At 37.1% G+C, this 26,998-nt stretch overlaps 1 protein-coding gene across 2 annotated transcripts in view; it reads left to right on the top strand.

The window, feature by feature from the left end:
- Nucleotides 1-26,998, top strand: part of RNGTT (RNA guanylyltransferase and 5'-phosphatase) — a 218,822-nt gene that overhangs the window by 76,690 nt on the left and 115,134 nt on the right. Inside the window, exons 10-11 of one of the 2 annotated variants that reach the window (XM_065911584.1) lie at nucleotides 1,153-1,224; nucleotides 7,499-7,663. In XM_065911584.1, coding sequence (XP_065767656.1) covers nucleotides 1,153-1,224; nucleotides 7,499-7,663 — 237 coding nt within the window. The remainder of the gene's footprint in view (nucleotides 1-1,152; nucleotides 1,225-7,498; nucleotides 7,664-26,998) is intronic. The other variant, XM_065911585.1, reaches the window with a different exon arrangement.

The raw sequence follows: 26,998 nt of genomic DNA on the forward strand, positions 1-26,998 counted from the left end.
CCTTTTTACTTGTTTTGTTTGCTGATAACAAACTTTCTTTTTTGTTATTTTTAATGTGTGAAGAATATACGTATTCACTCATTTCATCAGGTAATTTGTGACGGAAGTTCTGTGATGTCTGTTCTCTGAACCTGTAAGCCCACCCATTCTTGAGAAGAGTGATTGAAACCTGTTATTGGCACTATCTTGTCGGCTCATAAAATTCTCAAATACTTAAATAAAAATCTTTCAGTAAGGAGTTTAAAGAAAAGTGATTGATGTCGTGTTACATTCAAGATGATAACCATAAATAAATGTCAGTAGTGCAGCAAATAAAATTTGAGAAAGAAACCAATTGGTAATAATTCCTTAAAACTGGGAGATGTATCTGTCCTAAATCATTGTATTCTTTGTAATTTTAGATGGTTGTGTGTGAATATTTCATCATGAAATTAGGTAACAAATAGCTTGCTTACTTTCCTAGGAAGCATATGAGGGAAGAAAAAGAATTTTAGGTTAAAACCTGGTATTAAGAAATAAAATTAAAAAAAGTTTACTTTTATATCTATAATTACCCTTCAGTGTCCTTTATCTCTTTTCTGTCAGTGTGTGGAATTTAACTTCTTTTCACTTAATGGAGTATGATATCATATTCTCTTGCCCTGTTCCTTTGATCATAGTAGAGGGATATGGAACCAAGAACGACTGTGTGGGTCACATGGAGATTTTGTCTATAATAAGGGTACCATTTATTACCTATAGGTTTTATGATTAAAGTACTTGGCATATGACACAATGTAAAACAATAATGATTTAACAAAGTTAACTTTTTAAATGCTCCTGATATTTGGAATTTAAAATTTGTAGTCTCTTTTTCCTAATAGTTGTTTAGTAATCCAAACACCATGAAATGTAGCATAGTAATTCACATATAAAAAATATAATGAAATATTATCATGATTTTATTGCAGCACAGAATATATTCATGATGGGGCTTTTTGAGGTGCTGACAGTCTATAGATTTGATTTACATATAAGTGTGTACACTTTGAAATTTCATCAAGTTGTATATTTATGCTTTATATACTAGTTTGTATGACTGTTATATTTTAATCAAACTAAAGAAATTGCTATTAAAATATGAATAAACTTACCTTTTTTTTCTCCTTCAAGGAAATGATTATTGACAGAGTTAATGGACAGGCCGTTCCTAGATACTTGATATATGACATAATTAAATTCAATGTAAGTACTTTCTATAATTTATAAAATAAAAATTATCACAGAGATAATTGGTTTTTAACAAATAAAAAGGATTATTGCCTTAGAGATAGTAGAAAAGAAAAATGATGAATCTATCAAGTTACTTATTTGACACCTTGTTAAAATACTTTTGCATCTCCTTTTCTTTCTCTTTATTACCTAACATCTTGCACATTTCTTGTCTCTGGAGTCTTTAGGAACTTCCAGTGAGTATAATTGTGATAAAATAAGACAGTGTTTTGTAAAATAGAAAATTGTCAATTTTAGCTATCTTGCACTGGATTTTTAAAAGTCTCCAAATTTTGTTACTATCACTTAAAAAAAAAAGAGAAACTGACTATGAGTGTTGATTGTATAACATGGAGGCAGAAAGATGCAGAAAGAAAAATGCAAAACTACCTTTTGTAAATAAGTAAAAAAGTAGGAATTATATTCTCTACCTATTTCCTACAATTTTAGACTTACCTATAATCTGCCTGTTAATGCTGAATTATGGTGTAATGACTACATTATTTAGGCAGTACAAGATGACTTCTGTAAATGCAAGAAGTTCTTTCAATAGTGTATATCCATGAAAAGGTATAATTGTTCCTCTAGATATGTTATTCAAATTGCATAATCACTTAGTATTCAGACCAGGCTAAAAGCAGTTAAGACTTTGGGGATTAAAAGCATTAAGTTGTAAGGCTTTGAAGATTTGTAACGAAATTTTTAAAAAGTTCTTTTTTGGGGGATATACATTTTAAATTGCAGTGTTAAGGTTCTGGATTGTATTAATCCAGATTACTTTTTCTCAGAAATTTTCAATTACATATCTCATTTTTTGTTAAATTTCTATTTCAAACAGAGTTTCAAATTTAAGAAACTGAAGGTCAGAAACCAAATTTTAATTTTGTTCTCTTTGTAACTACTATATTCCTCAAGAATAATGCATCCCAGGATTGACTTATTCTCATCACCGGCCTTGGATAATGTTCAGTGGACCATGATGAGGTGTAAAGAGTGAGGGTGTGGCCTTGTTTCTTTGTGACTGGGGGCACACTGTCTCCTTTGCCTCTTGATAGTGAGCTCTGCCTTAATATTGTTCAGTGTGGGTTCACTTGTTAGCCTGGGAGCTTTGTCTGAGAAAACAGCCTTCTAATTCTTTAAAAAAAAAACCATGAAAAATTTTATAGTACACAGAAATATGGGGAATAATATGAGGAATAGTCATGTACTGACCTCCCAATCTGTTGAACATTGTCAGTTTTACTACATTTTCTTTCTAATAAGGAATAAATCATTACAGATTTAGTAGAAGTTTCTTATGCAAACCTCTTTCATTCCATTCATGACCCTCCCTTATCCAGAAGCAGCTTCTACCCTGAAGTTGCTATTTATTATTCCCATGAATGTTTTTAATACCTTTACCCACTTTAATTAATTAGTATTTTATTACATTATATACATAAACAGGGTCCATCTTTTTCCCGCCACACTTTGCTGTCATGCTGCTGTTGCGTGGAACAGCGTTCTGTACGTTTTCTTGTGCACGTGTGTCCACGCTTCCTGAGGCAGCTCTCGTTCCTGGGATGTGATCACCTGCGCTGTGCTTCGTTGCCCAGTTGTCTCTCTTTGTGACCCCCATGACCTGTAACCGACCAAGCTTCTATCCTCTGTCCATGGACTTCTCCAGGCAAGAATACTGGAGTGAGTTGCCCTGCCCTCTCCCAGGGAATCTCCCCAACCCAGGGGTCGAATCCGGGTCTTCCACGTGCAGGTCAGAGAGCCCAGGTGGATTTTTACCGCGTGAGTCAGCAGGGAAGCCACGATCGCCGGGGAAGCGCCTGAGACAGCGCCGTCCCTCAGCCCTCGTCACGGAGACTGATGACCGCGGTGACCACAGATCTCTTGCTGTGCTGCTCCGCTCCCCGCAGCAGGAGCTGTGCCGCTTCACCACGGTTGATATTTTCAGACTAAGATTCTTGGCAACTGGATAGTTTCGTTTTCCCCTGGTTACTAATGAAGTTAGCCATATTTCTTTTCTTTTTCTTTTGTAATTTTCAAATTTTTTTTTTTTTTACTTATTTATTTATTTGTTTTGGGCTGCCCTGGGTCTTCAATCCTGGGTGCAGGCTTTCTCTAGCTGCAGTAGAGCAGGACGCTGTCTAGTTGGGGTACTCGGACTTCTCACTGCAATGATTTCTTTTGTTGCGGAGTGCAGACTGTAGGGTGCGTGGGCTTCAGTAGTTGCGGCTCACGGTCTCTAGAGTGCTGGCTCAGTAGTTGCCCTGCAACATGGGGCATCTTCCCACATCAGGGATTGAACCCATGTTCCTGAGCTTCCCTGGTGGGTGCTTCAGGTGGAAAAGAGTCTGTCTGCAATGCAGGAGACCCTGCTCGGATCTCTGGGTCAGGAAGATCCCTTGGAGAAGGAAATGGCAACCCACTCCAGTGTTCTTGCCTGGAGAATTCCATGGACAGAGGAGCCTGGTTGGGCTACAGTCCATGGGGTTGCAAAAGAGTTGGCCACAATTGAGTGACTAACACTTGCCCCTGCTTTGGGAGGCGGGTTCCCAACCACCGGACTACTAGGGAAGTTTGAAGTTAAGCATATTTCATGTTTATTTTTACTTGCTTGAATTTTTCTTTTGTGATTTAATTGCAAGTCCAAATAATCTTCTAATAGTTATCCTTCCTGGATTCTAATCCTTTCTTAGTTATACATGTGGCAAATAGTATGTTTTCCAAGTTAATATCTATTGAGGTACAGAATTTTTTTCATTTTAGTGAAATCAAAGTCACTGGATCTCAAAGTTTGTGCTTTTGTGTCTTGTTTAGGAAATTCATCCATATTTTGCTGTAAAAATGATGAATTCATGGTTTTCATCTCTAGGTTTATAATCATTCATTCAATAAGTATTTATTGAGTGCCTGTTACTATTTTTCATTGATTTTAATGTCACATTTTTCATATTTCTGATAATAAGATATAATTGAAAGCATCACATGTTTAATTCTTTACCACAGAGCTTTCATTGATGGTTTCATTTAGGGCTTCCTGGTGGCTCAGCTGTTAAAGAATCTCCCTGTAGTGCAGGAGACCTGGCTTTGATCCCTGGGTTGGGAAGATCCCCTGGAGAAGGGAATGGCTAACCACTCCAGTATTCTTGCCTGGAGAATTCCATGGACTGTATAGTCCATGGGGTCACAAAGAGGCAGACACAACTGAGTGACTTTCACTGATGATTAACCACTTTGTTTATTTTGATTTATCAAATCAAGGTCACTATGAGAAAAATTTTTTTGAGATAATGGTTTAAAACTTTTTAATCCCTTAGTTTATTATTTTGCCCAGCAATAATTTCATTGATAATTTTTCATATGTCAAGTATTATTCTAGATGTCAGGAATACACAGAAGACTCGGACATGATTTCTTGCCTCCAGGGAATTCATGATTTAGTATCAGTCAGTTCAGTCGTGTCTGACTCTTTGCGACCCTGTGAACTGCAGCACGCAAGGCCTCCTGTCCATCACCAACTCCTGGAGTTTACCCAAACTCATGTCTGTTGAGTCGGTGATGCCATCCAACCATCTCATCCTCTGTCGTCCTCTTCTCCTCCTGCCCTCAATCTTTCCCAACATCAGGGTCTTTTCCAGTGAGTCAGCTCTTCGCATCACGTGGCCAAAGTACTGGAGTTTCAGCTTTAGCATCAGTCCTTCCAATGAACACCCAGGACTGATCTCCTTTAGGATGGACTGGTTGGATGTCCTTGCAATGCAAGGGACTCTCAAGAGTCTTCTCCAACACCACAGTTCAAAAGCATCAATTCTTTGGTGCTCAGCCCTCTTTACAGTCCAACTCTCATATCTATACATGACCACTGGTCATGATTTAGTGTACTGACCTCCAAAAAAGGCTGCTTCCTCAACAGTTCATTGGGATTTGAAAAGAAGAAAGATTTATTCTTAATCTGTTATTCAGTTTTTCTCTGTTTTATAATATACAGTTGTGTATATATGCAACTTATTAGAGATTAATGTGCATATATTATAACAATTGTTAGGATATGTGTTTAGATGGAATGCAAAATTAAAAGAAACTTGAAGTTCACTTACGAATGGGGATGTAAATTAAAGAAATAGTTATAAAAGTATCATAATATCAAAGATATTAGGGAGAAATAGGGTAGTATATGGGAAATATATGAGAGGTAGCAGAGAGGTGAGAATATTCCAGGTTACCGTGGGTATAGTTGAGTCATTTGAAGTGTGGAGTTGCAGACAGAGAAAGTGACATACTAATTTTGAAGGAGTGAGCCTCAGAGGTCAGGAGCATTAGATGGACTTTTGCATACTTGATGTGTGTGACATGCGGGACGTAGCAGGAAGTGAGAATGGATTGGTGGGTTGGGGGCCAGATTCCTTGAATAAGGCATTCTAGTTCAGTTCTGTATAAAATAGGATACTACTGAAGGGTTTTAGTTATGTTAGTGATGTGATCATACTTTAATTGTTTTGAAAGATTGCTCCACTGGCAGGGTGGGTAGTGTTTTGACGGAAGAAAGAACTCAAAACAGAGAAGACTTTTGAGAAGTCAGTAGCTATTGAGTGCTTCCTATGGTCTATTCTCTATAATTCTTCACATATCTATCAGGAACTTCCTTTATGATAGGTAGCGCAGATTTGAAGGTGAACTTACTTTCTATCTGTAATTTTTAGACTTATTTTATTTCTTAAAAAGAAGCCTTGCTTGTTTCATTGTAATTTATAGGGGTCTGAACTCATCTAATGAATGAACCTGACGTTTTAGGTTTTTCAGCCTTGTTGATGACATAGGTGACATGGAAAAGATTGCAGATGGACTACATGGTTATTTACTAACTACCATTTCCTCAATAAACATCTGTTAGGAACAGCTGTATGCCTTTATATAAAGGGAACATATTCTACCCCATATCTAGCTCTCATCCACTTTGTTTTGCTCTGTGTTTTTTGCCGAGTATCAAAATTGTCGTCCTTCCAAAGTTGAGAAAAAGTCATCCTTGAGGCATATTTAATGTTCACAGCTTAAGCAAGTGTTGCCACCTCTTTGTAAACAGTAGGTTGGGTAAATGTTAGGTTGAGTAATATAGATGAGAGAAGAGGAAGAAGGCAGAAAAGATAGGGAAAATGCTGGGAAGGGTATCTGATGGTGAAGTAGAGAAGAGAGTGCTTTGTGTCCCGTTGAGGTGAGGCTGCTTACCTGGACCATTACTGTCACCCAGGTGACGGGCTGCAGCTGTGTTTGTGTGTCCAGTCAGGAGAGGGCAGGCCCCTACCCTCAGCTCGTGCAGAAGCCTGACGTGTGGTTTTTATTTCCTCGTTCAAACCATGTGTACATACCATATACATGGGCCTCTGGCTGTGTGCATGCTCAGTCACGTCCAGCTTTTTGCAGCGGCATGGACTGTGGCCCATCCTCTGTCCCTGGAACTTTCCAGGCAAGAATGCTGGAGCGGGTTGCCATTTCTTCCTCCAGGGACTCTTCCTGATCCAGGGATCAAACCCACGTCTCCTGTTTCTCCTGCATGGGCAGATGGATTCTTTACTACTGTGCCACCCGGGAAGCCCATCATATATGTGTACCATAACATATGTACTGTGTACATGCATGTGGAGGAGTGGATCACTTTCTTTTTTTATTGTATTTTATAAACTTTGTTCTTTATTAGTTTTCAGAGTTGGTAGTGTATTTCTTTAATAAATGTCTTCTACTTCTTGATGGCTGTAAGGTGTTAGCATTTTAAACAACAAAATGATGGTTTGTTTTTTTTTTGTTTTTTTTTTGCTTATTTTGGTGTGTTGTGTACATATACTTTCCTACCTACTTGGATTTTGGTTTTTATGCAGGTTTTACTAATTCATATAAGTAATAAAAGTGATTAGTGAGTATATTAGTACTTTAATTCAGATGTGAAAGCTTTGGATTGAAAATTTGTATTTGAGGAGATTTATATTGTTCTCCTGTATTCTTTTATATATTTATAATTTAAATAATTTCGTGTATGTGTATTTGCATGGTTAGGTATGCTTCTATCTTTAGTCTGATTATCAGGGCTGGCACATACGGAGATGCAGGCTGTGTACTGGGCAACTCCAGAGGGTGCTGTTTATATAGACTGCTGTGTATAGTGTGACAGCCTGGATAACTATGTGGATAACTATATAGATAACTATAACTAAACTAATAGTTTTTAGTGTTGAAATTTAAATCATTGTCTGGTTTAATTCAGGCACAGCCGGTTGGAGATTGTGATTTTAATATCCGTCTGCAGTGTATAGAAAGAGAAATAATAAATCCGCGACATGAAAAAATGAAGACAGGGCTCATTGACAAAACACAGGAACCATTCAGTGTCAGAAATAAGCCGTTTTTTGACATCTATGCGTCAAGAAAGGTAAAGTTTTCTAATTAGTACTTACAGTGTATCAAAATTTAACTTGTGAAAGGAATATGAATGACATTTTGAGGCCCTCTTGTCTTGATTTTTCCAGAAATTACTTGAATATAGCACTGTTTTAGACAGACATGTAACATTCTCAAGTCTGCATATTCATAAGATTCTTTTTTTTTTCTTTTTAATTTAAGTATAGTCGATTTACAATGTTGTGTTAGTTTTGGGTGTACAGAAAATTAATTCAGTTATATATATATGTATATACTTTTTAATATTCTTTTTCATTATAGGTTATTATATGATGTTGAATATAGTTCTTTGTGCTGTATAGTAGGTCCTTGTTGTTTATCTTGGTAAGATTTTAGTGATGGGAACTTAAGTTGTTCCTTGTTTCTCATAAGAGTATTTGATTCATGGTTGTTGGTTTATTTTTTTTTAAAAAGCTGTGAAGAGCATAGAATTGTATAAAGTGAAAATCACCTGTTAGGCCTTCTGAAGGTCAACAGTGTTCAGTGTGTAGTCTTATTTAAAAAACTAGTTTATGTATCTGAATGTATATACATACACATGGAGAGCTTTCTTTTGTTATTGCTGTTTTGTTGTTTTGACACTGAAAATGCATCGTACTAAATAGTCTGGGACTTATTTCACTTAGCAGTGCTTGGAAATACTCACTTGGAAATATTTCCATGTCATGCACAGAGGTTTGTAACTGCTGCATAGTATTTGACAGTAAAGATGCACCATGGAGTTATTATATTTCAGAAGAGGGGTGGTTAGGATAGAAGAATACAGGAAATAAAGCAACATGGGTAATTACATGTTTTAAATTTTTTTCTGGTATAATCTCACATTTGGATAATATAAGTTTGTGTTGTATTTGAACTGCTTCTGCTCAAGTCTGCTCAGTTTGGTGTTAGCCCTTGGATATAATATCAGCGCTAATCTCAGCACCGTTGAATGCCGGTCTTTTTTTCTCAGCAGATACAGGCTTACCGTCCCACGTTCACATTGTGGGTAGTGCCTGCTGGGCATGTCCCGATGGCTGACTCGGGTGCCACAGCCTTCCTGCAGCTCCCTGCTTGCCTTTTCTGTCTGCTTTGGCTGCAGGAATGGGACGCCTATAAGAGCCATACACTTCTGTGACCTGCCCAGTTGGTAGGGAAAGGATAATGTTAGCATTTAGTGCAGGTCACACCCTTCATGGAAATCTGCTAACTGGAGCTATGTACCATTATAGAAATATTTTCTAAATTATTAATACAGCATGAAAGTTGAGCAGAAGCCAGATTCTTTCAGTTTGCATTCATTTAAAAAAAAACCATTTTGACAGCTTGTGCTGTCATAATTCAAAGTTTAGCGTTTAAGAAAATGTGTCTTGGTGTAGTTTTATTAGTCAGAATCAGTGCTGCTTAGAAATGCTTAGAAAATTGCTCTTCGGGGATCTTAAACAGTTATGTTGAACAACCTCTCACATACTTTTTCACTAGAGAAACATGATGCACTTATTTTCCTTTGTACTTATGAAATCCTGCTTTGAAATTACCATAGGAAATTTTTTTAAAGCATTTTAAATATAAGTCCCCTTTCCTTCCTTTTTCAGTTATCACTGTTATTTTTTGTTCTCAGTTTCTCTTACCAAAGTGTTAAGTTGTGGAATACAGAGGGAAGGCACGTTTTGTGGCAGAGTAGGTCTAAAGCAGGCTGTGGTAACACCAGTTATAGAATAGTAGCTACGGTGGACAGGTTAATGCTCTGGAGAGTCTTACTATTTTTATCTTTGTTATGGGAATTGTAAAGTAGTGATATTATGAATGATGCGGCATTCAGTTTATCTTGAGTCTCCTTTGTGCCAGTTTTGGTATATAGAGATCTCCTTCAATCTTAGATGCACAGATTTCCATCTTATCATTGTACCATACTTTACTTAACTAACCCATAGTCATAGACATTTGGGTTATTTTTAGCCTGTTTATAGGTTTTTGTTTGGTTTGAATATGGATATCCAGTTGTTCCTGCAGCAGGGAAATATGTATCATTTTTATGAGGAAGGCTAGGTTTTAGATAGTTTTAAACAAAATTTATAATTCTGAAAAATGGATACTTTTGGGGAGAAAATAGTAGAATTTAATTTCTGTCTCTTTATAAAATCTTGAACATAACTGTGATTTTAGAATTTTGTTAACACAAACTCTATAAAGAGCCTCTTCATTTTGTCTAATTTCATCCGTCAAACTAGTGAAGGAATAATGAGTTGTTCAATTTTTAACTTAATATACATGCATAGATATTAGAATGCAGCATACTAAATAGTATTAATAAGTAGCAGTTTCTTAAATTACAATTTTATTTGCATTTCCAATTTGAAGGCCAGTTAAAAAATAATTATATGAATAGATTAAATATGGTTAACAAAATTTTTAAAGTCAGACAATAGATAGTTTCTATTTATCATCTTAGAAGAGTAACCATTGCTATCAGCGTTTCTTGTATCCATCAGAATTTCTTTATATAAGCAAGTACATTTATTTATATTTTTACCACCTTTACCCAGGAGGTGATTCTTAACTTCCTTTCCTATACTTTGCCTTTTTTTAACTTAATTTATCTTGAGTCTCCTTTGTGCCAGTTTTGGAACATAGAGATCTCCTTCAATCTTTTTTTTTTTAATAGATGCACAGATTTCCATCTTATAATTGTACCGTACTTTACTTAACTAATCCATAGTCATAGATGTTAGGGTTATTTTTAGCCTGTTGATAGGTTTTGTTTGTTTTGCATTTGGATATCCAGTTGTTTTTGCACCAAGTATTGATGAGATGATCCTTTTTTTTTTTTTTTCCATTGAATTCCTTTTGCATCTTTATAAAAAATAAGTTGTCATGTATGTCTGGACCTATTGCTAAATGCTTTGTTCTGTGCCCTTGATCTGTTTTATCTGTCTTTGTGGTGGTCGTGTCTTGACTACTTTTGTTTATGGTAAATCTTGAAATCAGACAGACTTAATCTTCCAACTTGGTACTTCTTTTTTGAAGTTGTTTTGGCTGTTGTAGGCCTTTGTGTTTTCATTGACTTCTCTTTCTCCGTTTTGTTCTTGTTTATTATTTTACTTTTAATCGAGACTAGGTGTTCAGTGTTGTCAATGGCTTTTTATCTACTGTAAATCTATGGATAGAATATAGTTTTCTTTCCAGCTTACTTTTATTTATTTTATGAATTAAACGGAAATACATCTTAACACTGAAGCTTTCTTTTGTTCCTGGGATAAGCCCTACTTAGCCTTAATATAGTATTATTAATTTACCTTTTGAAAAGGTTTTATCTTTCAGAGCCGTCTTAGGTTCATGACAGAATTGAAAGGAGGTGCAGAGCGTTTTCATCTACCTCCTGTCATCACACTTGCACAGCTATCTTCTTTAGTGAACTCCCCACTTTGTTCTTTCATATGACTAAGCCTGAGCTTGGATTATCTCCCACTTGCAAACTTCTGTTTCTGTTAAGTTATTTCTACTAAGTTGTCTTAATTTCCTGCTCGTTTGCCTCTCTCCACTCCATACCTTTCTCTTATGCGTAGTTATGTTCCCTCAAGAGGTGTATGTAGTTAGCATTTAACTAGACCATGCACGGCATCAATCTTGAATCATTTTAGGAAATTATGGTTGATTAAAAAAAGATAAGCAATACCTCAAGAAACAAGAGAAAAATCAAATAAATAACCTAACTTTACACCTAAAGCAACTAGAAAAGGAAAAAATGAAGAACCCCAGGGTTAGTAGAAGGAAAGAAATCATAAAAATTAGGGCATAAATAAGTGAAAAAGCAACAAAGGAGACTATAGAAAAAATGAACAAAACTGAAAGCTGAGATAATAAATAAAGATAAGTAAATATCTTGAGAAGATAAATAAAATATATAAACCATTAGCCAGACTTGTCAACAAAAAAAAGGGAGAAGAATCAAATCAACAGAATTAGAAATGAAAATGGAGAAATCACAACAGACAACACAGAAATACAAAGGATCGTAAGAGACTACTATCAGCCAGTAAAATGGACAACTTGGAAAAAATGGACGAATTCTTACAAAAGTATAACCTTCCAAAACTGAACCCAGAAGAAATTGAAAATCCTAACAGACCCATCACAAGTATGAAAATTGAAACTGTAATAAAAAATCTTCCAACAAGCAAAAACCCAGGGCCAGATGGCTTCACAGCTGAATTCTACCAAAAATTTAGAGAAGAGCTAACACCTATCCTACTCAGACTCTTTCAGAAGATTTCAGAGGAAGGTAAACTTCCAAACTCATTCTATGAGGCCACCATCACCCTAATACCAAAACCAGACAAAGATGCCACAAAAAAAGAAAACTACAGGCCAGTATCACTGATGAAAATAGATGCCAAAATCCATAACAAAATTCTAGCAAACAGAATCTAACAACATTTTAAAAAGATCATACATCGTAACCAAGTGGGCTTTATCCCAGGGATGCAATGATTCCTCAATATCTGCAAATCAATCAGTGTAATACACCACATTAACAAATTGAAAGATAAAAACCATATGATTATCTCAATAGATGCAGAGAAAGCCTTTGACAAAGTTCAACATCCATTTATGATAAAAACCCTCCAGAAAGCAGGCATAGAAGAACATCTCAAATATCTTTTCAACATATTAAAAGTCATATATGATAAACCCACAGCAAACATTATCCTCAGTGGTGAAAAATTGAAAGCACTTCCCCTAAAATCAGGAACAAGACAAGGGTGCCCACTCTCACCCCAACTATTCAACATAGTTTTGGAAGTTTTAGCCACAGCAATAAGAAAAGAAAAAGAAATAAAAGGAATCCGAATTGGAAAAGAAGTAAAACTCTCACTGTTTGCAGATGACATGATCCTCTACATAGAAAACCCTAAAGACACCATCAGAACACTACTAGAGCTAATCAATGAATATAGTAAAGTTGCAGGATATAAAATTAACACACAGAAATCCCTTGCATTCCTATGTACTAACAGTGAGAAGACAGAGAAATTAAGGGAACAATTCCATTCACCATTGTAATGAAAAAGAATAAAATACTTAGGAATAAATCTACCTAGAGAAACAAAAGAACTATACATAGAAAATTATAAAACACTAATTAAAGAACTCAAAAATGACCCAAAGAGATGGAGAAATATACCATGTTCATGGATCAGAAGAATCAATTTAGTGAAAATGAGTATACTACTCAAAGGAATCTATAGATTCAATGCAATCCCTATCAATCTACCAATGATATTTTTCAGAAAACTGGAACACATAATTTCATAATTTGTGTGGAAATACAAAAAAACCTTGAATAGCCAAAGCAATCTTAAGAAAGAAGAATGGAACTGGAGGAATCAATCTGCATGACTTCAAACTATACTACAAAGCTACAGTCATTAAGACAGTATGGTAATGGCACAAAGACAGAAATATAGATCAATGGAACAAAACAGAAAGGCCAGATATAAATCCATGCACTAATGAACATCTTATCTTTGACAAAGGAAGCAAGATATACAATAGAGAAAAGATAATCTCTTTAACAAGTGGTGCTGGGAAAACTGGTCAACCACTTGTAAAAGAATGAAACTAGAACACTATTTCTAACACCATAGACAAAAATAAACTCAAAATGGATCAAAGATCTGAATGTAAGACCAGAAACTATAAAACTCTTAGAGAAAAACACAGGCAAAATACTCTCTGACATAAATCACAGCAGGATCTTCTATGACCCACCTCCTAGAGTAATGGAAATAAAAGCAAAAATAAACAAATGGGGCCTAATGAAACTTAAAAGCTTTTGCACAATAAAGGAAACTATAAGCAAGGTGAAAAGACAGTCTTCAGAATGGGAGAAAATAACAGCAAACGAAGCAACTGACAAAGAATTAATCTCAAAAATATACAAGCAACTCCTGCAGCTCAATTCCATAAAAATAAACGACCGAATCAAAAAATGGGTCAAAGAACTAAACAGACATTTCTCCAAAGAAGACATACAGATGGCTAACAAACACATGAAAAGCTGCTCAACATCACTCATTATCAGAGAAATGCAAATCAAAACCACAATGAGGTACCATTACACGCCAGTCAGGATGGCTGCTATCCAAAAGTCTACAAGCAATAAATGCTGGAGAGGGTGTGGAGAAAAGGGAACCCTCTTACACTGTTGGTGGGAATGCAAACTAGTACAGCCGCTATGGAGAACAGTGTGGAGATTCCTTAAAAAACTGCAAGTAGAACTGCCGTATGACCCAGCAATCCCACTGCTGGACATATACACCGAGGAAACCAGATCTGAAAGAGACACGTGCACCCCAATGCTCATCGCAGCACTGTTTATAATAGCCAGGACATGGAAGCAGCCTAGATGCCCATCAGCAGATGAATGGATAAGGAAGCTGTGGTACATATACACCATGGAATATTACTCAGCCATTAAAAAGAATGCATTTGAATCAGTTCTAATGAGGTGGATGAAACAGGAGCCTATTATACTGAGTGAAGTAAGTCAGAAAGAAAAACACCAATACAGTATATTAACGCATATATATGGAATTTAGAAAGATGGCAACAATGAATGACATGCAAGACAGCAAAAGAGACAGAGATGTACAGAACAGACTTCTGGACTCTGTGGGAGAAGGCGAGGGTGGGATGATTTGAGAGAACAGCATTGAAACATGTTTATTACCATATGTGAAATAGATCGCCAGTCTAGGTTTGATGCATGAGACAGGGCTCAGGTTTGATGCATGCTCAGGGCTGGTGCACTGGGATGACCCTGAGGGATGGGATGGGGAGGGAGGGGGAGGGGTGTTCAGGATTGGGGACACATGTGCACCCATGGCTGATTCCTGTTAGTGTATGTAAAAACCTCTACAATATTGTAAAGTAATTAGCCTCCAATTAAAATAAATAATTTTTTTAAAAAGTTAAGCAAGACTCCATTCCTTTTATCTCACTCAAGTTAAAACAGGAGAAAAGAAAAAAAAAAAAAAAAAACTGAGGAAAAACAAAGAGCTAATAATCTCTTAAAAGTTTCTAGCAATAATTTTTTTGCTTTTCTCTGCTTGGAATCATTTTACTTTATCATGTCCAGTTTGACTGCTTTATTAAAATTCTGTGGAAAATATTTTAGAATGATTTATTACTGTTTTGAAAGTAAAATATTTGCTGTGTAGGATGAAAGTAACAAATATGAAGATTTCTAATAACTTTTGAGAGGATTAAACAGAGAATTACAAAAACTTTTTTTAACTCCACCTGGTTTTTCAAGAGCTTGTATTCATCTAGTTTAATAAAGATTTTATAAATATTCATCTGTTATTTTCTTGCATACTCTGCTAGCTAGGAGTTTTATATATATATATATATATGTATGTATGTATGTATGTATGTATTTCATCTGCCATTCAGATTAATTTTCTAAGTATTGCCTTGCTTTTCTTTCTTTTCTTATTTTATCCTTAAATATATAGTTCTTAAGTGTTTGTCTAACACTAGTAGTTCATAAAGAAAATCTAGCCATAAGATGTGTTATTTGTATATACAAATGTATGACTTTATCATTGTTGTATTGTTTGTATCATAGTAAAAGAAAAAGTACCTTTGAGAGTTTGTTATTGCAGCTGTGGTTAAAGAGAAGGAAAAAGCCTTTGCTTAAATGTGAAAAACTGTACTTCACACATAGAGGTTTTCAGTGATTATGCCTCATTTTTTACATTATTACAGACATAATGGTAAAACTGTTTTGGTTTAAAGGCAGACGCAAGATGAAATGAGGCTAACTTTATGTATTCTCATATTTCTGGTGTTCAGTTTTGTACTATCTAGTCTATTAATATGTCATTCATCACCAAAATTGAATATGGCCTAATGGAATCTTTCAGTCTCAGTCATTTACCATTTCAGAGGAGAATTTAAGAAAATCACAGTAATGTGTAATAAAGAGAGCTCTTAATTGCTTCTGTATAGTGAACCTCGAGATTTATTGTTCCAGGAAACTTCTTTTGGGGTAGTAAATCTTATTCACTGAAACATGAAGAGATCATTATATCTGGTACCAAATATATTTTAAACACTTCAATGGACTCAGAGTTGTAATATGGGGAAATTTCCATCTGTTTGCCCAGAATAGCAGCTTAAATTCTTTTTTTTACCATTAACATTCATGAGATAGATATTAGTACAATAGATTCAGAAGGAAAAAATAGTTATTGCCCTCTAAAGTGATTAGGGAGCTTACCTGGTGACTCAGAGGATAAAGCGTCTGCCTGCAATGTGGGAGACCTGGGTTTGATCCCTGGGTTGGGAAGATCCCCTGGAGGAGGAAATGGCAACCCACGCCAGTATTCCTGCCTGGAGAATCCCATGCACAGAGGAGCCTGATGGGCTGCAGTCCATGGGGTCACAAAGAGTTGGACACGGCTGAGCGACTTCACACACACACACACACACACACACACACACACACACACTCACACACACTGATTAGGAGGCAGTTTCTTTTCTAAAAAAGTCTGACACACACACACACACACACACACACACACACACACTGATTAGGAGGCAGTTTCTTTTCTAAAAAAGTCTGACACACACACACACACACACACACACACACACACACACACACACTGATTAGGAGGCAGTTTCTTTTCTAAAAAAGTCTGACACACACACACACACACACACACACACACACACACACACACACACACACACACACACACACACACACACACTGATTAGGAGGCAGTTTCTTTTCTAAAAAAGTCTGATAGATTAGTTCCTCTAACCAGTTGTGGTTGTGAATTTACTGTAGGTTAGCAAAGGCACTGGATTGACTTATCACACATCTTCAAATTCAACTGAACCCCCCCCCCCCTTTTTTTTAAAGTGTGTAACTCTCATTGGTATGAGCCAGAACTTTGGTGTCAATGTCCGACCTCGTAGTTTTATTAGAATTTTAAGATGAAAGATTAAGGTTAAATAATAGCTTTTGTCTTTTCCAGTTACATAGGAAATTAAGTGAACCTTAATTAATTGTTGAAATGATGAAGGGTACTTAGTTCCAGAATATGAGTTTAAAAGTAATGTCTATAGTACATTTTTTTTGTTTTGTTTTTCCTAAAGAAAGAAAGCTCACAACTCTCATCACATTGCTCAAAGAGTAAATAATTAACAATTCCAGACTTTCTTAAAACCTATATAATATGTGTTTCAATTCTCCTCTAAGAACTGAAAAGTGTCAGAATAGACTTTGGGACATGGTTGTGAAAATGTAACCTTTTGCAGTGGATTAGGAAAACTAGGGGCATTCATTATATATATATTTGCTTAGATTATATCCCTTGGTTATTGAATGCACATCTAGCCATTTTTATACCCCAAATAGGGCCAGTCTTACCAAAAGTAAAATATCATTGTGTCATTGTTGAAGAATTGCAATAAAATATTAAAATTGTTTATAAAATATCTAGGAAAAGGGAATTGGGGCTTCTTATTTTATGTGCTTTACTATTTATGACAATAGTAAGTATATTTGAATATATATTGTATAATGTTTAGTCATAGAATATTTGGTCTGTGATGATGACTTCACGGGGAGCAAGTGAAGCACTGAAGAACTTGATTTGATTGTAGAGTCACAGATGAACTAACCCTAATATGTGTTTTCTGGGAAGCAACAGTGTACTCTTATGATAGAAGACAAGTATAGAATGTTGTTGACCCTTGAATTCCATGGGGGTTAGGGGCTCCGGCCCTCCATGGAGTTGGAAATTCCAATAAAACTTTGCAGTTGGCCCCCTTTATCTGTGGTTCTACATCCTTGAACTCGACCAACTGTAGATCATATAGTACTGTAGTACATGTGTAGTTTACAGAAAACCCCTATATAAGTGGACCTGTGGGACAGTGGCACACATGAAGATGACCATGATCCAAGTGCTGAAGTCCTTGTTGTGAGTTTGATAGATAGCATTGAACAATTAAGGTTAAAGTTAGAGTAGCTGATGGATATGATGACCAAGGATTAGAGCTCTTTATTCAAAGTGAAAAAGTAAAGTCTTGAAAATGGCTTTAAATTTCTATGAGATTCTACCATCAGGATGAGGGTTATGTGGAACATGTGTTACTCAATGCATGAGTTCTTCAAGCACCTCTATTAGAACTTGCTTTTTTCATTCTTTCTTCTTGGGGCTATTTAATCCCTGAGCCCCACCTTGCCTTCCATGTTATTGTATCTGTTAGTATCATAGACTCTTCCTACTTCACACCTTCCTCTTGACAACTTTCTCTTTTCTATAGTTCATTTGAAATGCTAAGAAGTCATTTTAGAAATAAAAGAAAGGATGGTTTATAAAGGTTTAAGCCCCCTTTATCTTCTGAAAGTTTATAAAAATATACTTTTGGGGAATACTTAAGGTAAGAAAAAGCAGTACTCTTATTAAATATTTGCTCTAGGTTATAGGTGTTATAGTAACAGCTATATATTTCTAAATTAAAATCTTAAAGTAATTTGCCCTGTTTGCTGAATTATAAACCAGAAGAAAATAACTTGAAGATATTGAAGGAATAGTGCTGTTATCATTTTAATTTTGGTTTTATTATTGCTTCATGCTTGGCTGTGCTGGGCCTTTTGTTGTGGCGCAGGGGCTCTTCGTTGCTGTGCGTGGGCTTGCTTTAGTTGCGGCTCGTGGGCTTAGCGGCCGCGCAGCGCATGAGATCCTAGTTCCCAGACCAGGGCTTGAACCTGTGACCTGTGCATCGCAAGGCAGATTCTTAACCACTGGACCAATCGGGAAGTCCTATATCGTCCTTTTTGAACTCTTCACCGTAAATATAATTTACCCATCGACGACAAATTTGAGGGAAGTCTGCCTTTCTTCTATTTACGGTGAACCTGAAAAGGAAAAGAAAATATCTGGTCATGTACATGGTTTTAGAGACTTAAATAGGACTCTCTTTAAAAAAGAATGATTAAACTTCGCAGAGTTATTTTTATTACTAGCTTTAGGAGTTACAACTTAATTTTACTAAAATTATTCTCAGTATGTATTTACCAAAATTATTTTCTCCTATCGATTAAGTTTTTTTGCAGCACAATGCCAGTTTTAAACTGTGTTATCATAGACATAATGAATTGTTTGCTAATTTCATAGCCTTACTTTGTCAGTAAATGTGCATTAGGATGACTGAACCTGGTTCCACTTGGATGAAGGAAAGTTGTTGCTTTTGGGTGACCTGACACCCTGAGCTTATGCTCTTCGGTCTGTTGCCTTTTTAATGACAGTGTGTTTGACTGCATTTTTAGGTGCTTAAAATACAGGAACAGTTAGCCATGATACTTAGCCTCACAGAGGTTCCATTCAAGTAGAGAAACTGAACTGTTAAATAGTGAATCACCTTCTGTACAGACAGAATATTTTAAGACTAATAGGTTGTGGGGTCACAGGTTGGAAGATAGACTTGGATGGTGAAGGAGGATGGAGAGAAGATGGGTTAGTCATTGCTCATGTTCAGAAATAAGCTTAAGAATGTGGTGTTGTTTGTTTTTAAACAACTAGAGTGAAGAAAACATGGCTACCTCTTAATTATGATGGTATGACCAGAAAAACCAAACTGTAAATAAACCAAGAGTGTAGTAGCTTTTCATTCTAGCTGTTTGAGGTGAGATAATTAACTATACTAAGTCCAGATGTATGGCACCAGGAGGTTCAGAATACCTGGATTTTTTTTTTTTTTTTTTTTTTTTTGTCTGAGAAGACAGGAATTTAAGGGAAAGCCTTATTTATGTTTAGGATTCTTTTTAGGCATATTAGACCAGCATTGTTCATGGTGTGGAGTACATGACCTCTGTATTCTTGTTTGAAAATAATGAAAGCCTCTCCCAGCTTGAGTTGTGGGTTCCCTCCATCTTTTAGACTGATTTTATTTGGGGAAAGCAAAAAAATGAAGTTTTAGATACCCACATACGTGGGTCTCCTTTTCTAAATCTTAGTGTATTGTAAATCAGTGTTTTATCAAGATATAAGTAGAACAGATTTTATTACTGATTCTAGGAGGTTCCCAAAGAGGTTTTTTTTTTTTTAATGTTATTTTTAAGTAGAATCTTGAACGGCCCATAGCTTCATAGGCTTAGGAACAAGGGTAATAAGTTCAAGATGCTGATTTGTTGTCCTTCACTCTCTCAGTCCTGTCTGACTCTTTGCGACCCCATGGACTGTAGCGTTGCAGGCTTCCCTGTCCTTCACCGTCTCCCAGAGTTTGCTCAGACTCATTTCCATTGAATCGGTGATGACAGCCTACCATCTTGTTTTCTGCTGTCCCCTTCTCCTCCTGCCTTCACTGTTTCCCTGCATCAGGGTCATTTCCAGTGAGCTGGCTCTTCTCATCAGGTGGCCAAAATATTGGAGCTTTAGCGTCAGTACTTCCAATGAACATTCAGGATTGATTTCCTTTAGGATTGACTGGTTGGATCTTCTTGCTGTCCAAGGGACTCTCAAGAGTCTTCTCCAATACCACAGTTCAAAAGCATCAATTCCTCAGCCCTCAGCTTTCTTTATGATCTAACCCTCACATCCATACATGCTGCTGCTGCTGCTGCTAAGGCGCTTCAGTCGTATACGACTCTGTGCAACCCCATGGATGGCAGCCCACCAGACTCCCCCATCCCTGGGATTCTCCAGGCAAGAACACTGGAGTGGGTTGCCATTTCCTTCTCCAATGCGTGAAAGTGAAAAGTGAAAGTGAAGTCGCTCAGTCGTATCCGACTCTTAGCGACCCCATGGAGTGCAACCTTACCAGGCTCCTCTGTCCATGCGATTTTTAGGCAAGAGGACTGGAATGGCTTGCCACTGCCTTCTCCGATCCATACATGACTGCTGGATAAACCACAGCCTTGACTAGATGGACCTTTGTTGGCAAAGTATTGTCTCTGCTTTTTAATATGCTGTCAAGGTTTGTCATAGATTTTCTTCCAAAGAGCAAGTGTCTTTTAATTTCCTGGTTGCAGTCATCATCTGCTTGTTGGTTTAAATCCATTGGTTTTCCAATACCTAAAATCTACTTTGCTTAGTCTTAACTAATTTTTCATAAATGAGTAACAGTAATTATAGGAAATACAACTACTGCAATAGAGGTATAGCACTTTTGCTGTTTTGTTCCTGAAATATTTTTTGTTGTTGTTGAAGTATAGGTGAGTCCACAATATTGTGACCTGAGGTATTTTATCCAGTAGTCTAGATATAAATCTGAAGGTCCTATTTTTATATGATTTTGAACTTTCTGTGCCATCTTGAAATTGATATAAAGAATAGAGGAAATGTTATATGCCCTTTATATTGTGGAAAATAAGATCTCATTCTGTTTCTCTGGTACTTCGTAAGTGCCTTTTGCCATCCTAGTATGGGTTGTCCTTGTTCAGAGATATTCCTTGTCTATTAAAGGCCTCCTCTGTGGTGGTTAGCCTGTTAACCAACAGGGCCCCTGTGGCATCATTCTGCGGTCTGCCACCTCTTGACTAGCCCCTTGGCAGTAGTGCCTAACAGGGCAAGTCAGGTGCTTTCCTGCTGAGGGCTATGACTTTGAGGACAGTTTAAATTATATCACCTCAAGAAATATAGTGAGGAAAACTTACTGTAATGAGTTCAGGCCAACTCCATAGTCCCCACAAGACTGCCCTTACACTGGCTACAAGTTTGGGGATCCCCAGGGCCACCTTACTTCAGACCAGTCAGTTACTGATTCTGGGGTCACCCAGGGACTCCTTCAGATTTGGTAATTTGCTAGAAGGCCTTAAAACTCAGAAGAGCACTATAGTGATGATTATGCTTTTATTGTATCAAAAGGACACAAGTTAAAACCAGCCAAAGCGAGAGTCTGTGAGTTTTACTCTAACAAGAGGATGCAGATTAAATCGGCCAAGATAAGAGCCTAAGCCTAGTAGGGCAAAGTCTGGAGTGGCCCAAGGGGGAGCCTCCTGACTGTCTCCTCTTCAGGAGTCAGAGACAGTGCTTCCTGCTCCTGGCTAAGACGTGTGATCAGACTCAGTACTGCCGGCCAGGAGAGTTTGCACAAGCGTGTGGTGTGCAGAGTTTACCTTGCGAATCAGTGACATGCTACCAGCATAGCTCCCCTTCAGTGAGTATTCAGTCCCTCCCAGAGGTTCAGGCTAATACACTTAGTCTCCAGTTACTCTGGAGGCTGGAACTGATGTGGCTTGTTTCAAACATCATAAATCATATTGTTAGACTTTTCAGTGACCAACCCTGCAGGCCAGCGAAGACACTGTTGTCAGGCAGGATATTCCAGGGGTCTGCAGATTACCTCCCAGTAGCAGAGGGCAAAGGCCAGACCTCTTTCTGGGCAAGGTAAAGTCTTCAGTACATACCTGTTTAAACAGAGGATGTATTTTTGAATGGGATCTGTTCTGCAACTTACCACACTGTCCCTTGTTTGAAAATGTTAAATTATATTATATTTTACACATAAAGTTTGGTTTCCCTTTAAGTACATATTGCAAATTTTTGGTCTTTTCATTGTTGTCTTTCTCTAGTTTTTGTTCTTTTTCTTGCTGACATTCACACTAGCCTCTTAGGTAGTTTGGTTTAATTTTTTTGTATCATGTGTTTATGTATAAATATCCATTCTATCCATGTATTCCTTCCAAAAGTGCTTCAAATTCTTCCAGAGTTAGTATGTCATGTTTTTCTACTCAGGAAAGAAATACTCACCTATACTTTGTACCAGCTGCAGTCTGGAAAAACACTCTGGAAAACACTTTAGAAGAGGTTGCCCTGGGGTAAAAAAAAAAAGGAAGAATTTAAAAAACCAGGCTAAGGGAACTTGGGCCCTCGGCAGTGAGGAGCATTCAAAGATTTTTACATGTGACTGTGACACAGCAAATTGTTTCAGAAAGTTAATTCTAGTAGTAGTGAATCGAAGTAGTTTAGAGAGAGGAAGTTAGCCTACAAATAAGAAGACCAGTTAGGATCCTATTGTACAGATTCAGTTGTCCCCACTGGCAGTTATGAAGGTAGTAAGGGATGGTTTGCAAGAAAATTATTAACTATGAATGATGGTTTTAGTATTTTTAAAAAATCTTACCCCTTTAATCATGTATGTATACATTATACCAGTAGCTTTTAAACTTCTCTTACATTTTTTTTTAATGTTTTCATCTTATACAGCTTCATGGGATAATATTGGGTTGGCCAAAAAGTTCACATTTGGATTTTTCCATAGCATCATATGGAAAAAACCCAAATGAACTTTTTGGCCAACTCAATACATTCCATGCATTTTCTGCCTGACCTATGCTTATTGACTTTTTTTTTTTTTAAAGTCAATCCTATCACTGTGCTATTCACTTCATTTTTATTCAGTACATGTTTGTTGAAGTGAGAGCTTACTCTGCACCAGATTACTGTAATAGATGCTGAAGATAAAATGATAAAAAATGTGATTCCTGTCCTCAGCCCACAGCTCAATTTGGTAGTCAGACAATTAAACAGGAAAGTCTTGTGATGGAGGGGAGTGCAGTGTGCTGTGAGAGTGTGTTGATGGAGTATGTGGAGTAGACACTAGGAGATATCTGGGAATGTGATAGCCTAGTTTAGAAAAGCCATCAAAAATGTGGGCTCTGGAGCCAGAATGATTTTAGATTTTAGTTTCTTGCTTTGTGACCATGGGCAGGTTCTAAGCTTCACCTTTAAAATGGGGATAATTATGGTCCCTAACTTTATGAGATTGTTGTGAGACTAGAATGAATTAATATGGGTCTCTCATCTGCAGGAGATTGGTTCCAAGACCTCTGTGATGCTAAAATTCTTGATGCTTAAGCCCTTCTGTAAAATAATGTAGTAGAATTGGCCCTCTGTATCTGCGAGTTCCACATCTGTGGATACAGAGAGCCAACTGTATATGTAAAATGCTTAGAGCAGTGTCTGGCATATGGTGTTATATGTGTTACCTCTTCCTTCTGCTCCTTCTGTTCTTCCCATCTTCACCCCCGCCCTCATGGATAATTAGTACTCAGTAAACATTTGTATAGAACCGTAGATGATAGATGAAATGGCAGTTACTTTTCTGTTCTCACAGAAGGCTTTAAGCACCTCTATTAAGAGCACTGACTGTAAAATGAGTGTTTTATGTGTATTTAGATCTGTAGCAACCAGAAGTCATAGACTGGTAGGCCCCAGAGGGATTCCCTTCAGTCCAGTTCAGTCGCTCAGTCGTGTCCAACTCTCTGCGACCCCATGAACCACAGCACGCCAGGCCTCCCTGTCCGTCACCAGCTCCAGGAGTCCACCCAAACCCATGTCCGTCAAGTCGATAATGCCATCCAGCCATCTCATCCTCTGTCGTCCCCTTCTCCCCTGCCCTCGATCTTTCCCAGCGTCAGGCAGAATCTTTCCCAGCAGACTAAGCTCACTTAAACCTTAAACACACAGTCTTTGGTGTATGTGCTGTGGAGGCGACAGCTCTGTCCTGGATGAAGATGTGTGCTCCGGTTCGTCGTATGTCACTGGCCTGGGCTGTCTTATGCCCCGTCTAGCGCAGGCTCATGGCCTGCTGCCTGTAGGCGTTTGAGCTTGGGACCTCCACACTGGATCTGACACAGCCCTTCCAGGAGAAAACTGATTGATCTCTTTTAAAATTTCAAACACTTGATAGAATGACTGTCAATTATTGGCACTGAATGAATGTATGTTGATGCCTCATTCTGAGATTAAAAAGAGAAACTGGAAGTCTGGCAAAAAGAACTTTGTCTCATGAGGGTGAGTTGGCTTCTACTTTGTGAAATTATGAGGGAATTTTGGTAGAAATAAGATGAACAACCATGAAAAAAATAAACTATTTTCTAGAGAAATTTTGATTTTAGATTGTCTAACTTTTCAAGTGGGATTTACTAGAAGTTTTTTGAACTATTATGCTTAATTTTAATTGCAGTAATATGAGTTAATGAAAGCGCCAGTGATCGTGTTCCAGAAATTATTGATATTTATATTTTGATTAGCTAACTAATGATATTGTTGTATAGCTGTCGGTTTAAAAAAACAGAGAAATCAAGTCGTTTTTTTAAAAAAGTGTGAATTTGGCTTAAATTTTTTTTTAATAATTTAATTTATACTTGGCTGTGTCTGGTCTTTGCTGCTGCAAGGACTTTTCTCTAGTTGTGGTGGTGGCGGCTCTTCTCCAGTTGTGGTGCATGGGCTTCTTATTGTTGTGGCTTCTCTTGTTGCGGAACACAGGCTCTAGGGTGCAAGGGTTTCAGCAGCTCTGACATGTGGGCTCAGTGGCTGGGGCTCTCAGGCTCTAGGGTGCAGGTTCAATAGCTGTGCACGGGCTTACTTGTTCCGTGGCATGTGGACTCTTCCTGGATCAGAGATCGAACCCGTATCTCTTGCATTGGCAAGCAGATTCTTCACCACTGAGCCACCAGGGAAGCCCAATATTGGCTTTTTGGTGAGCAAGAAAGGTGTTTTATAGAGTGATTTTTGCTATTAGAGGAGTATTTAAGGTACAGAAGCATTGAATAATCTTTACCTAAATTAGGAGTTTATACTTTGAGGATGAAAAAGAACAAATAGTAATATCCAGGTGAGTGGAAGTTTCCATTTTTGGGGGATTGGTAAAAGTAAAACTTGAACTTTAGGAGAATTATGAAAGCACATTAAAAGAAGTCAGCAGATAGAAGCTACTGTACTGAGTGTTCTCAGTTGAGGCTATGTGGAGATATCTACCCAGAAAATACCTGCTGTGAGTAGAACAGTCCAGACCAGAAAGGTAGAGATAGTTTAATCTTTTGTTTAAGAAAAGAATTTTTTTTAATACTATGATGAATTGATGTTGCCAGTTTGCATTCCCAGTTTTACTGTAGATTCATTTCCTTCTTTATCGTTCCCTTAAGCTATCATTTTCCTTATTTCCAAAGGTTCTTTTCTGCGCTTTGTAACTTTACAGTTTCTCTTTTGTTTCTCACGTTTTTAATTTCAAGCCCTTTTGTATTATCTTTCTCTGCTTATGCATTTATAGTGATTTGGTTTCCAATTACTTTGTGATTCATAGACGTATAGTCTTTGTCAGTTGTACCAGTCTTTGTTAATGGAAAGTTACACGCCTTCTGCAGTGTGTTCAGACAATGAGATACAATACTCATAGGTAAGCACATTGAAGTCTTGTAAGCATTTGTGAAATACTGTCATGCTTTATTAACAGCTGTTTGATACATTATTTTGGGGCTTCCCTGGTGGCAGATGGTAAAGAACCTGCCAGCGGTGCAGGAGACCTGAGTTTGATCCCTGGGTCGGGAAGATCTGCTGGGGAAGGGAATGGCTGCCCACACCAGTGTTCTTTCCTGAAGAATCCCGTGGGCAGAGGAGCCTGGCAGGCTGCAGCCCATAGCATTGCTGTTTTATCTACTATTTTACCTTTTGTCTAATTATCTTCTAATTTTATCTAGTGGAAAATAATCAGGAAAATTGCAGTTCTGAAAGTGTATCCTAGGATCTTTAGATGAGATTGGGCATGTTGAGGGTGATATGGCCAAAGAAGTCCCAGGCTCTTTAGGATAATTTACCACATACTCCACCTCAAAGCTTCTCCAAGGTTTTGTAGTTAAATATTTTTAAAGTAAAAATATCTTAAAATTGTTTTTTTATTAAGTGATTTAAAAACCCAAATCTTAGGTAATTTAAATAGAACTGTGTTTCTGAATAAAAACTGACAGGGAGAAATGGCTGATTACATCATTGGATTTGTAGTTTTACTGTTAAATTAAATTTAAGGTTTTGTTTAGGCGTATCGGCCTAGGTTTATATTATCATTGGATTCGTAGTATCTTGAATACTAACTGGTTGCTAGCATTGGTAGGCAGTCAGGAAATACCTGAAAGGTATTTCAGGAAGAATGGATGAAATTTTATTTTTATTGAGATGTTATCATCTAATAAGATTTTCGGAGAAAAACTTAGCTCTTCTTACATAACAAATAAGTGCAATTCATAAGTTTTACTTAAAAGAATAGGAAAGAAGACAAGCTAACTTACAGGTATAGGACATTTTATCTTGGAATATAATATCAGAGGCAGATGGAGAGCAAAGTGAATGTTAAACTTATCTGATGTTTAAGTCATTAAAATAAAACTTAGCCTTTCAAGCCATTCTATTTTAATTGAGTGTATTCAGCCTCTTTTTGATTTCTTGATAACTATTCCTTTTTCCCTAGAAGCCGTGCCTAACTTAGACTCTCTCCTCAAAGACTGGTCATTTTACTTGTC

Source organism: Muntiacus reevesi, chromosome 19, assembly GCF_963930625.1.
Source record: "Muntiacus reevesi chromosome 19, mMunRee1.1, whole genome shotgun sequence".
Taxonomy (NCBI): domain Eukaryota; kingdom Metazoa; phylum Chordata; class Mammalia; order Artiodactyla; family Cervidae; genus Muntiacus; species Muntiacus reevesi.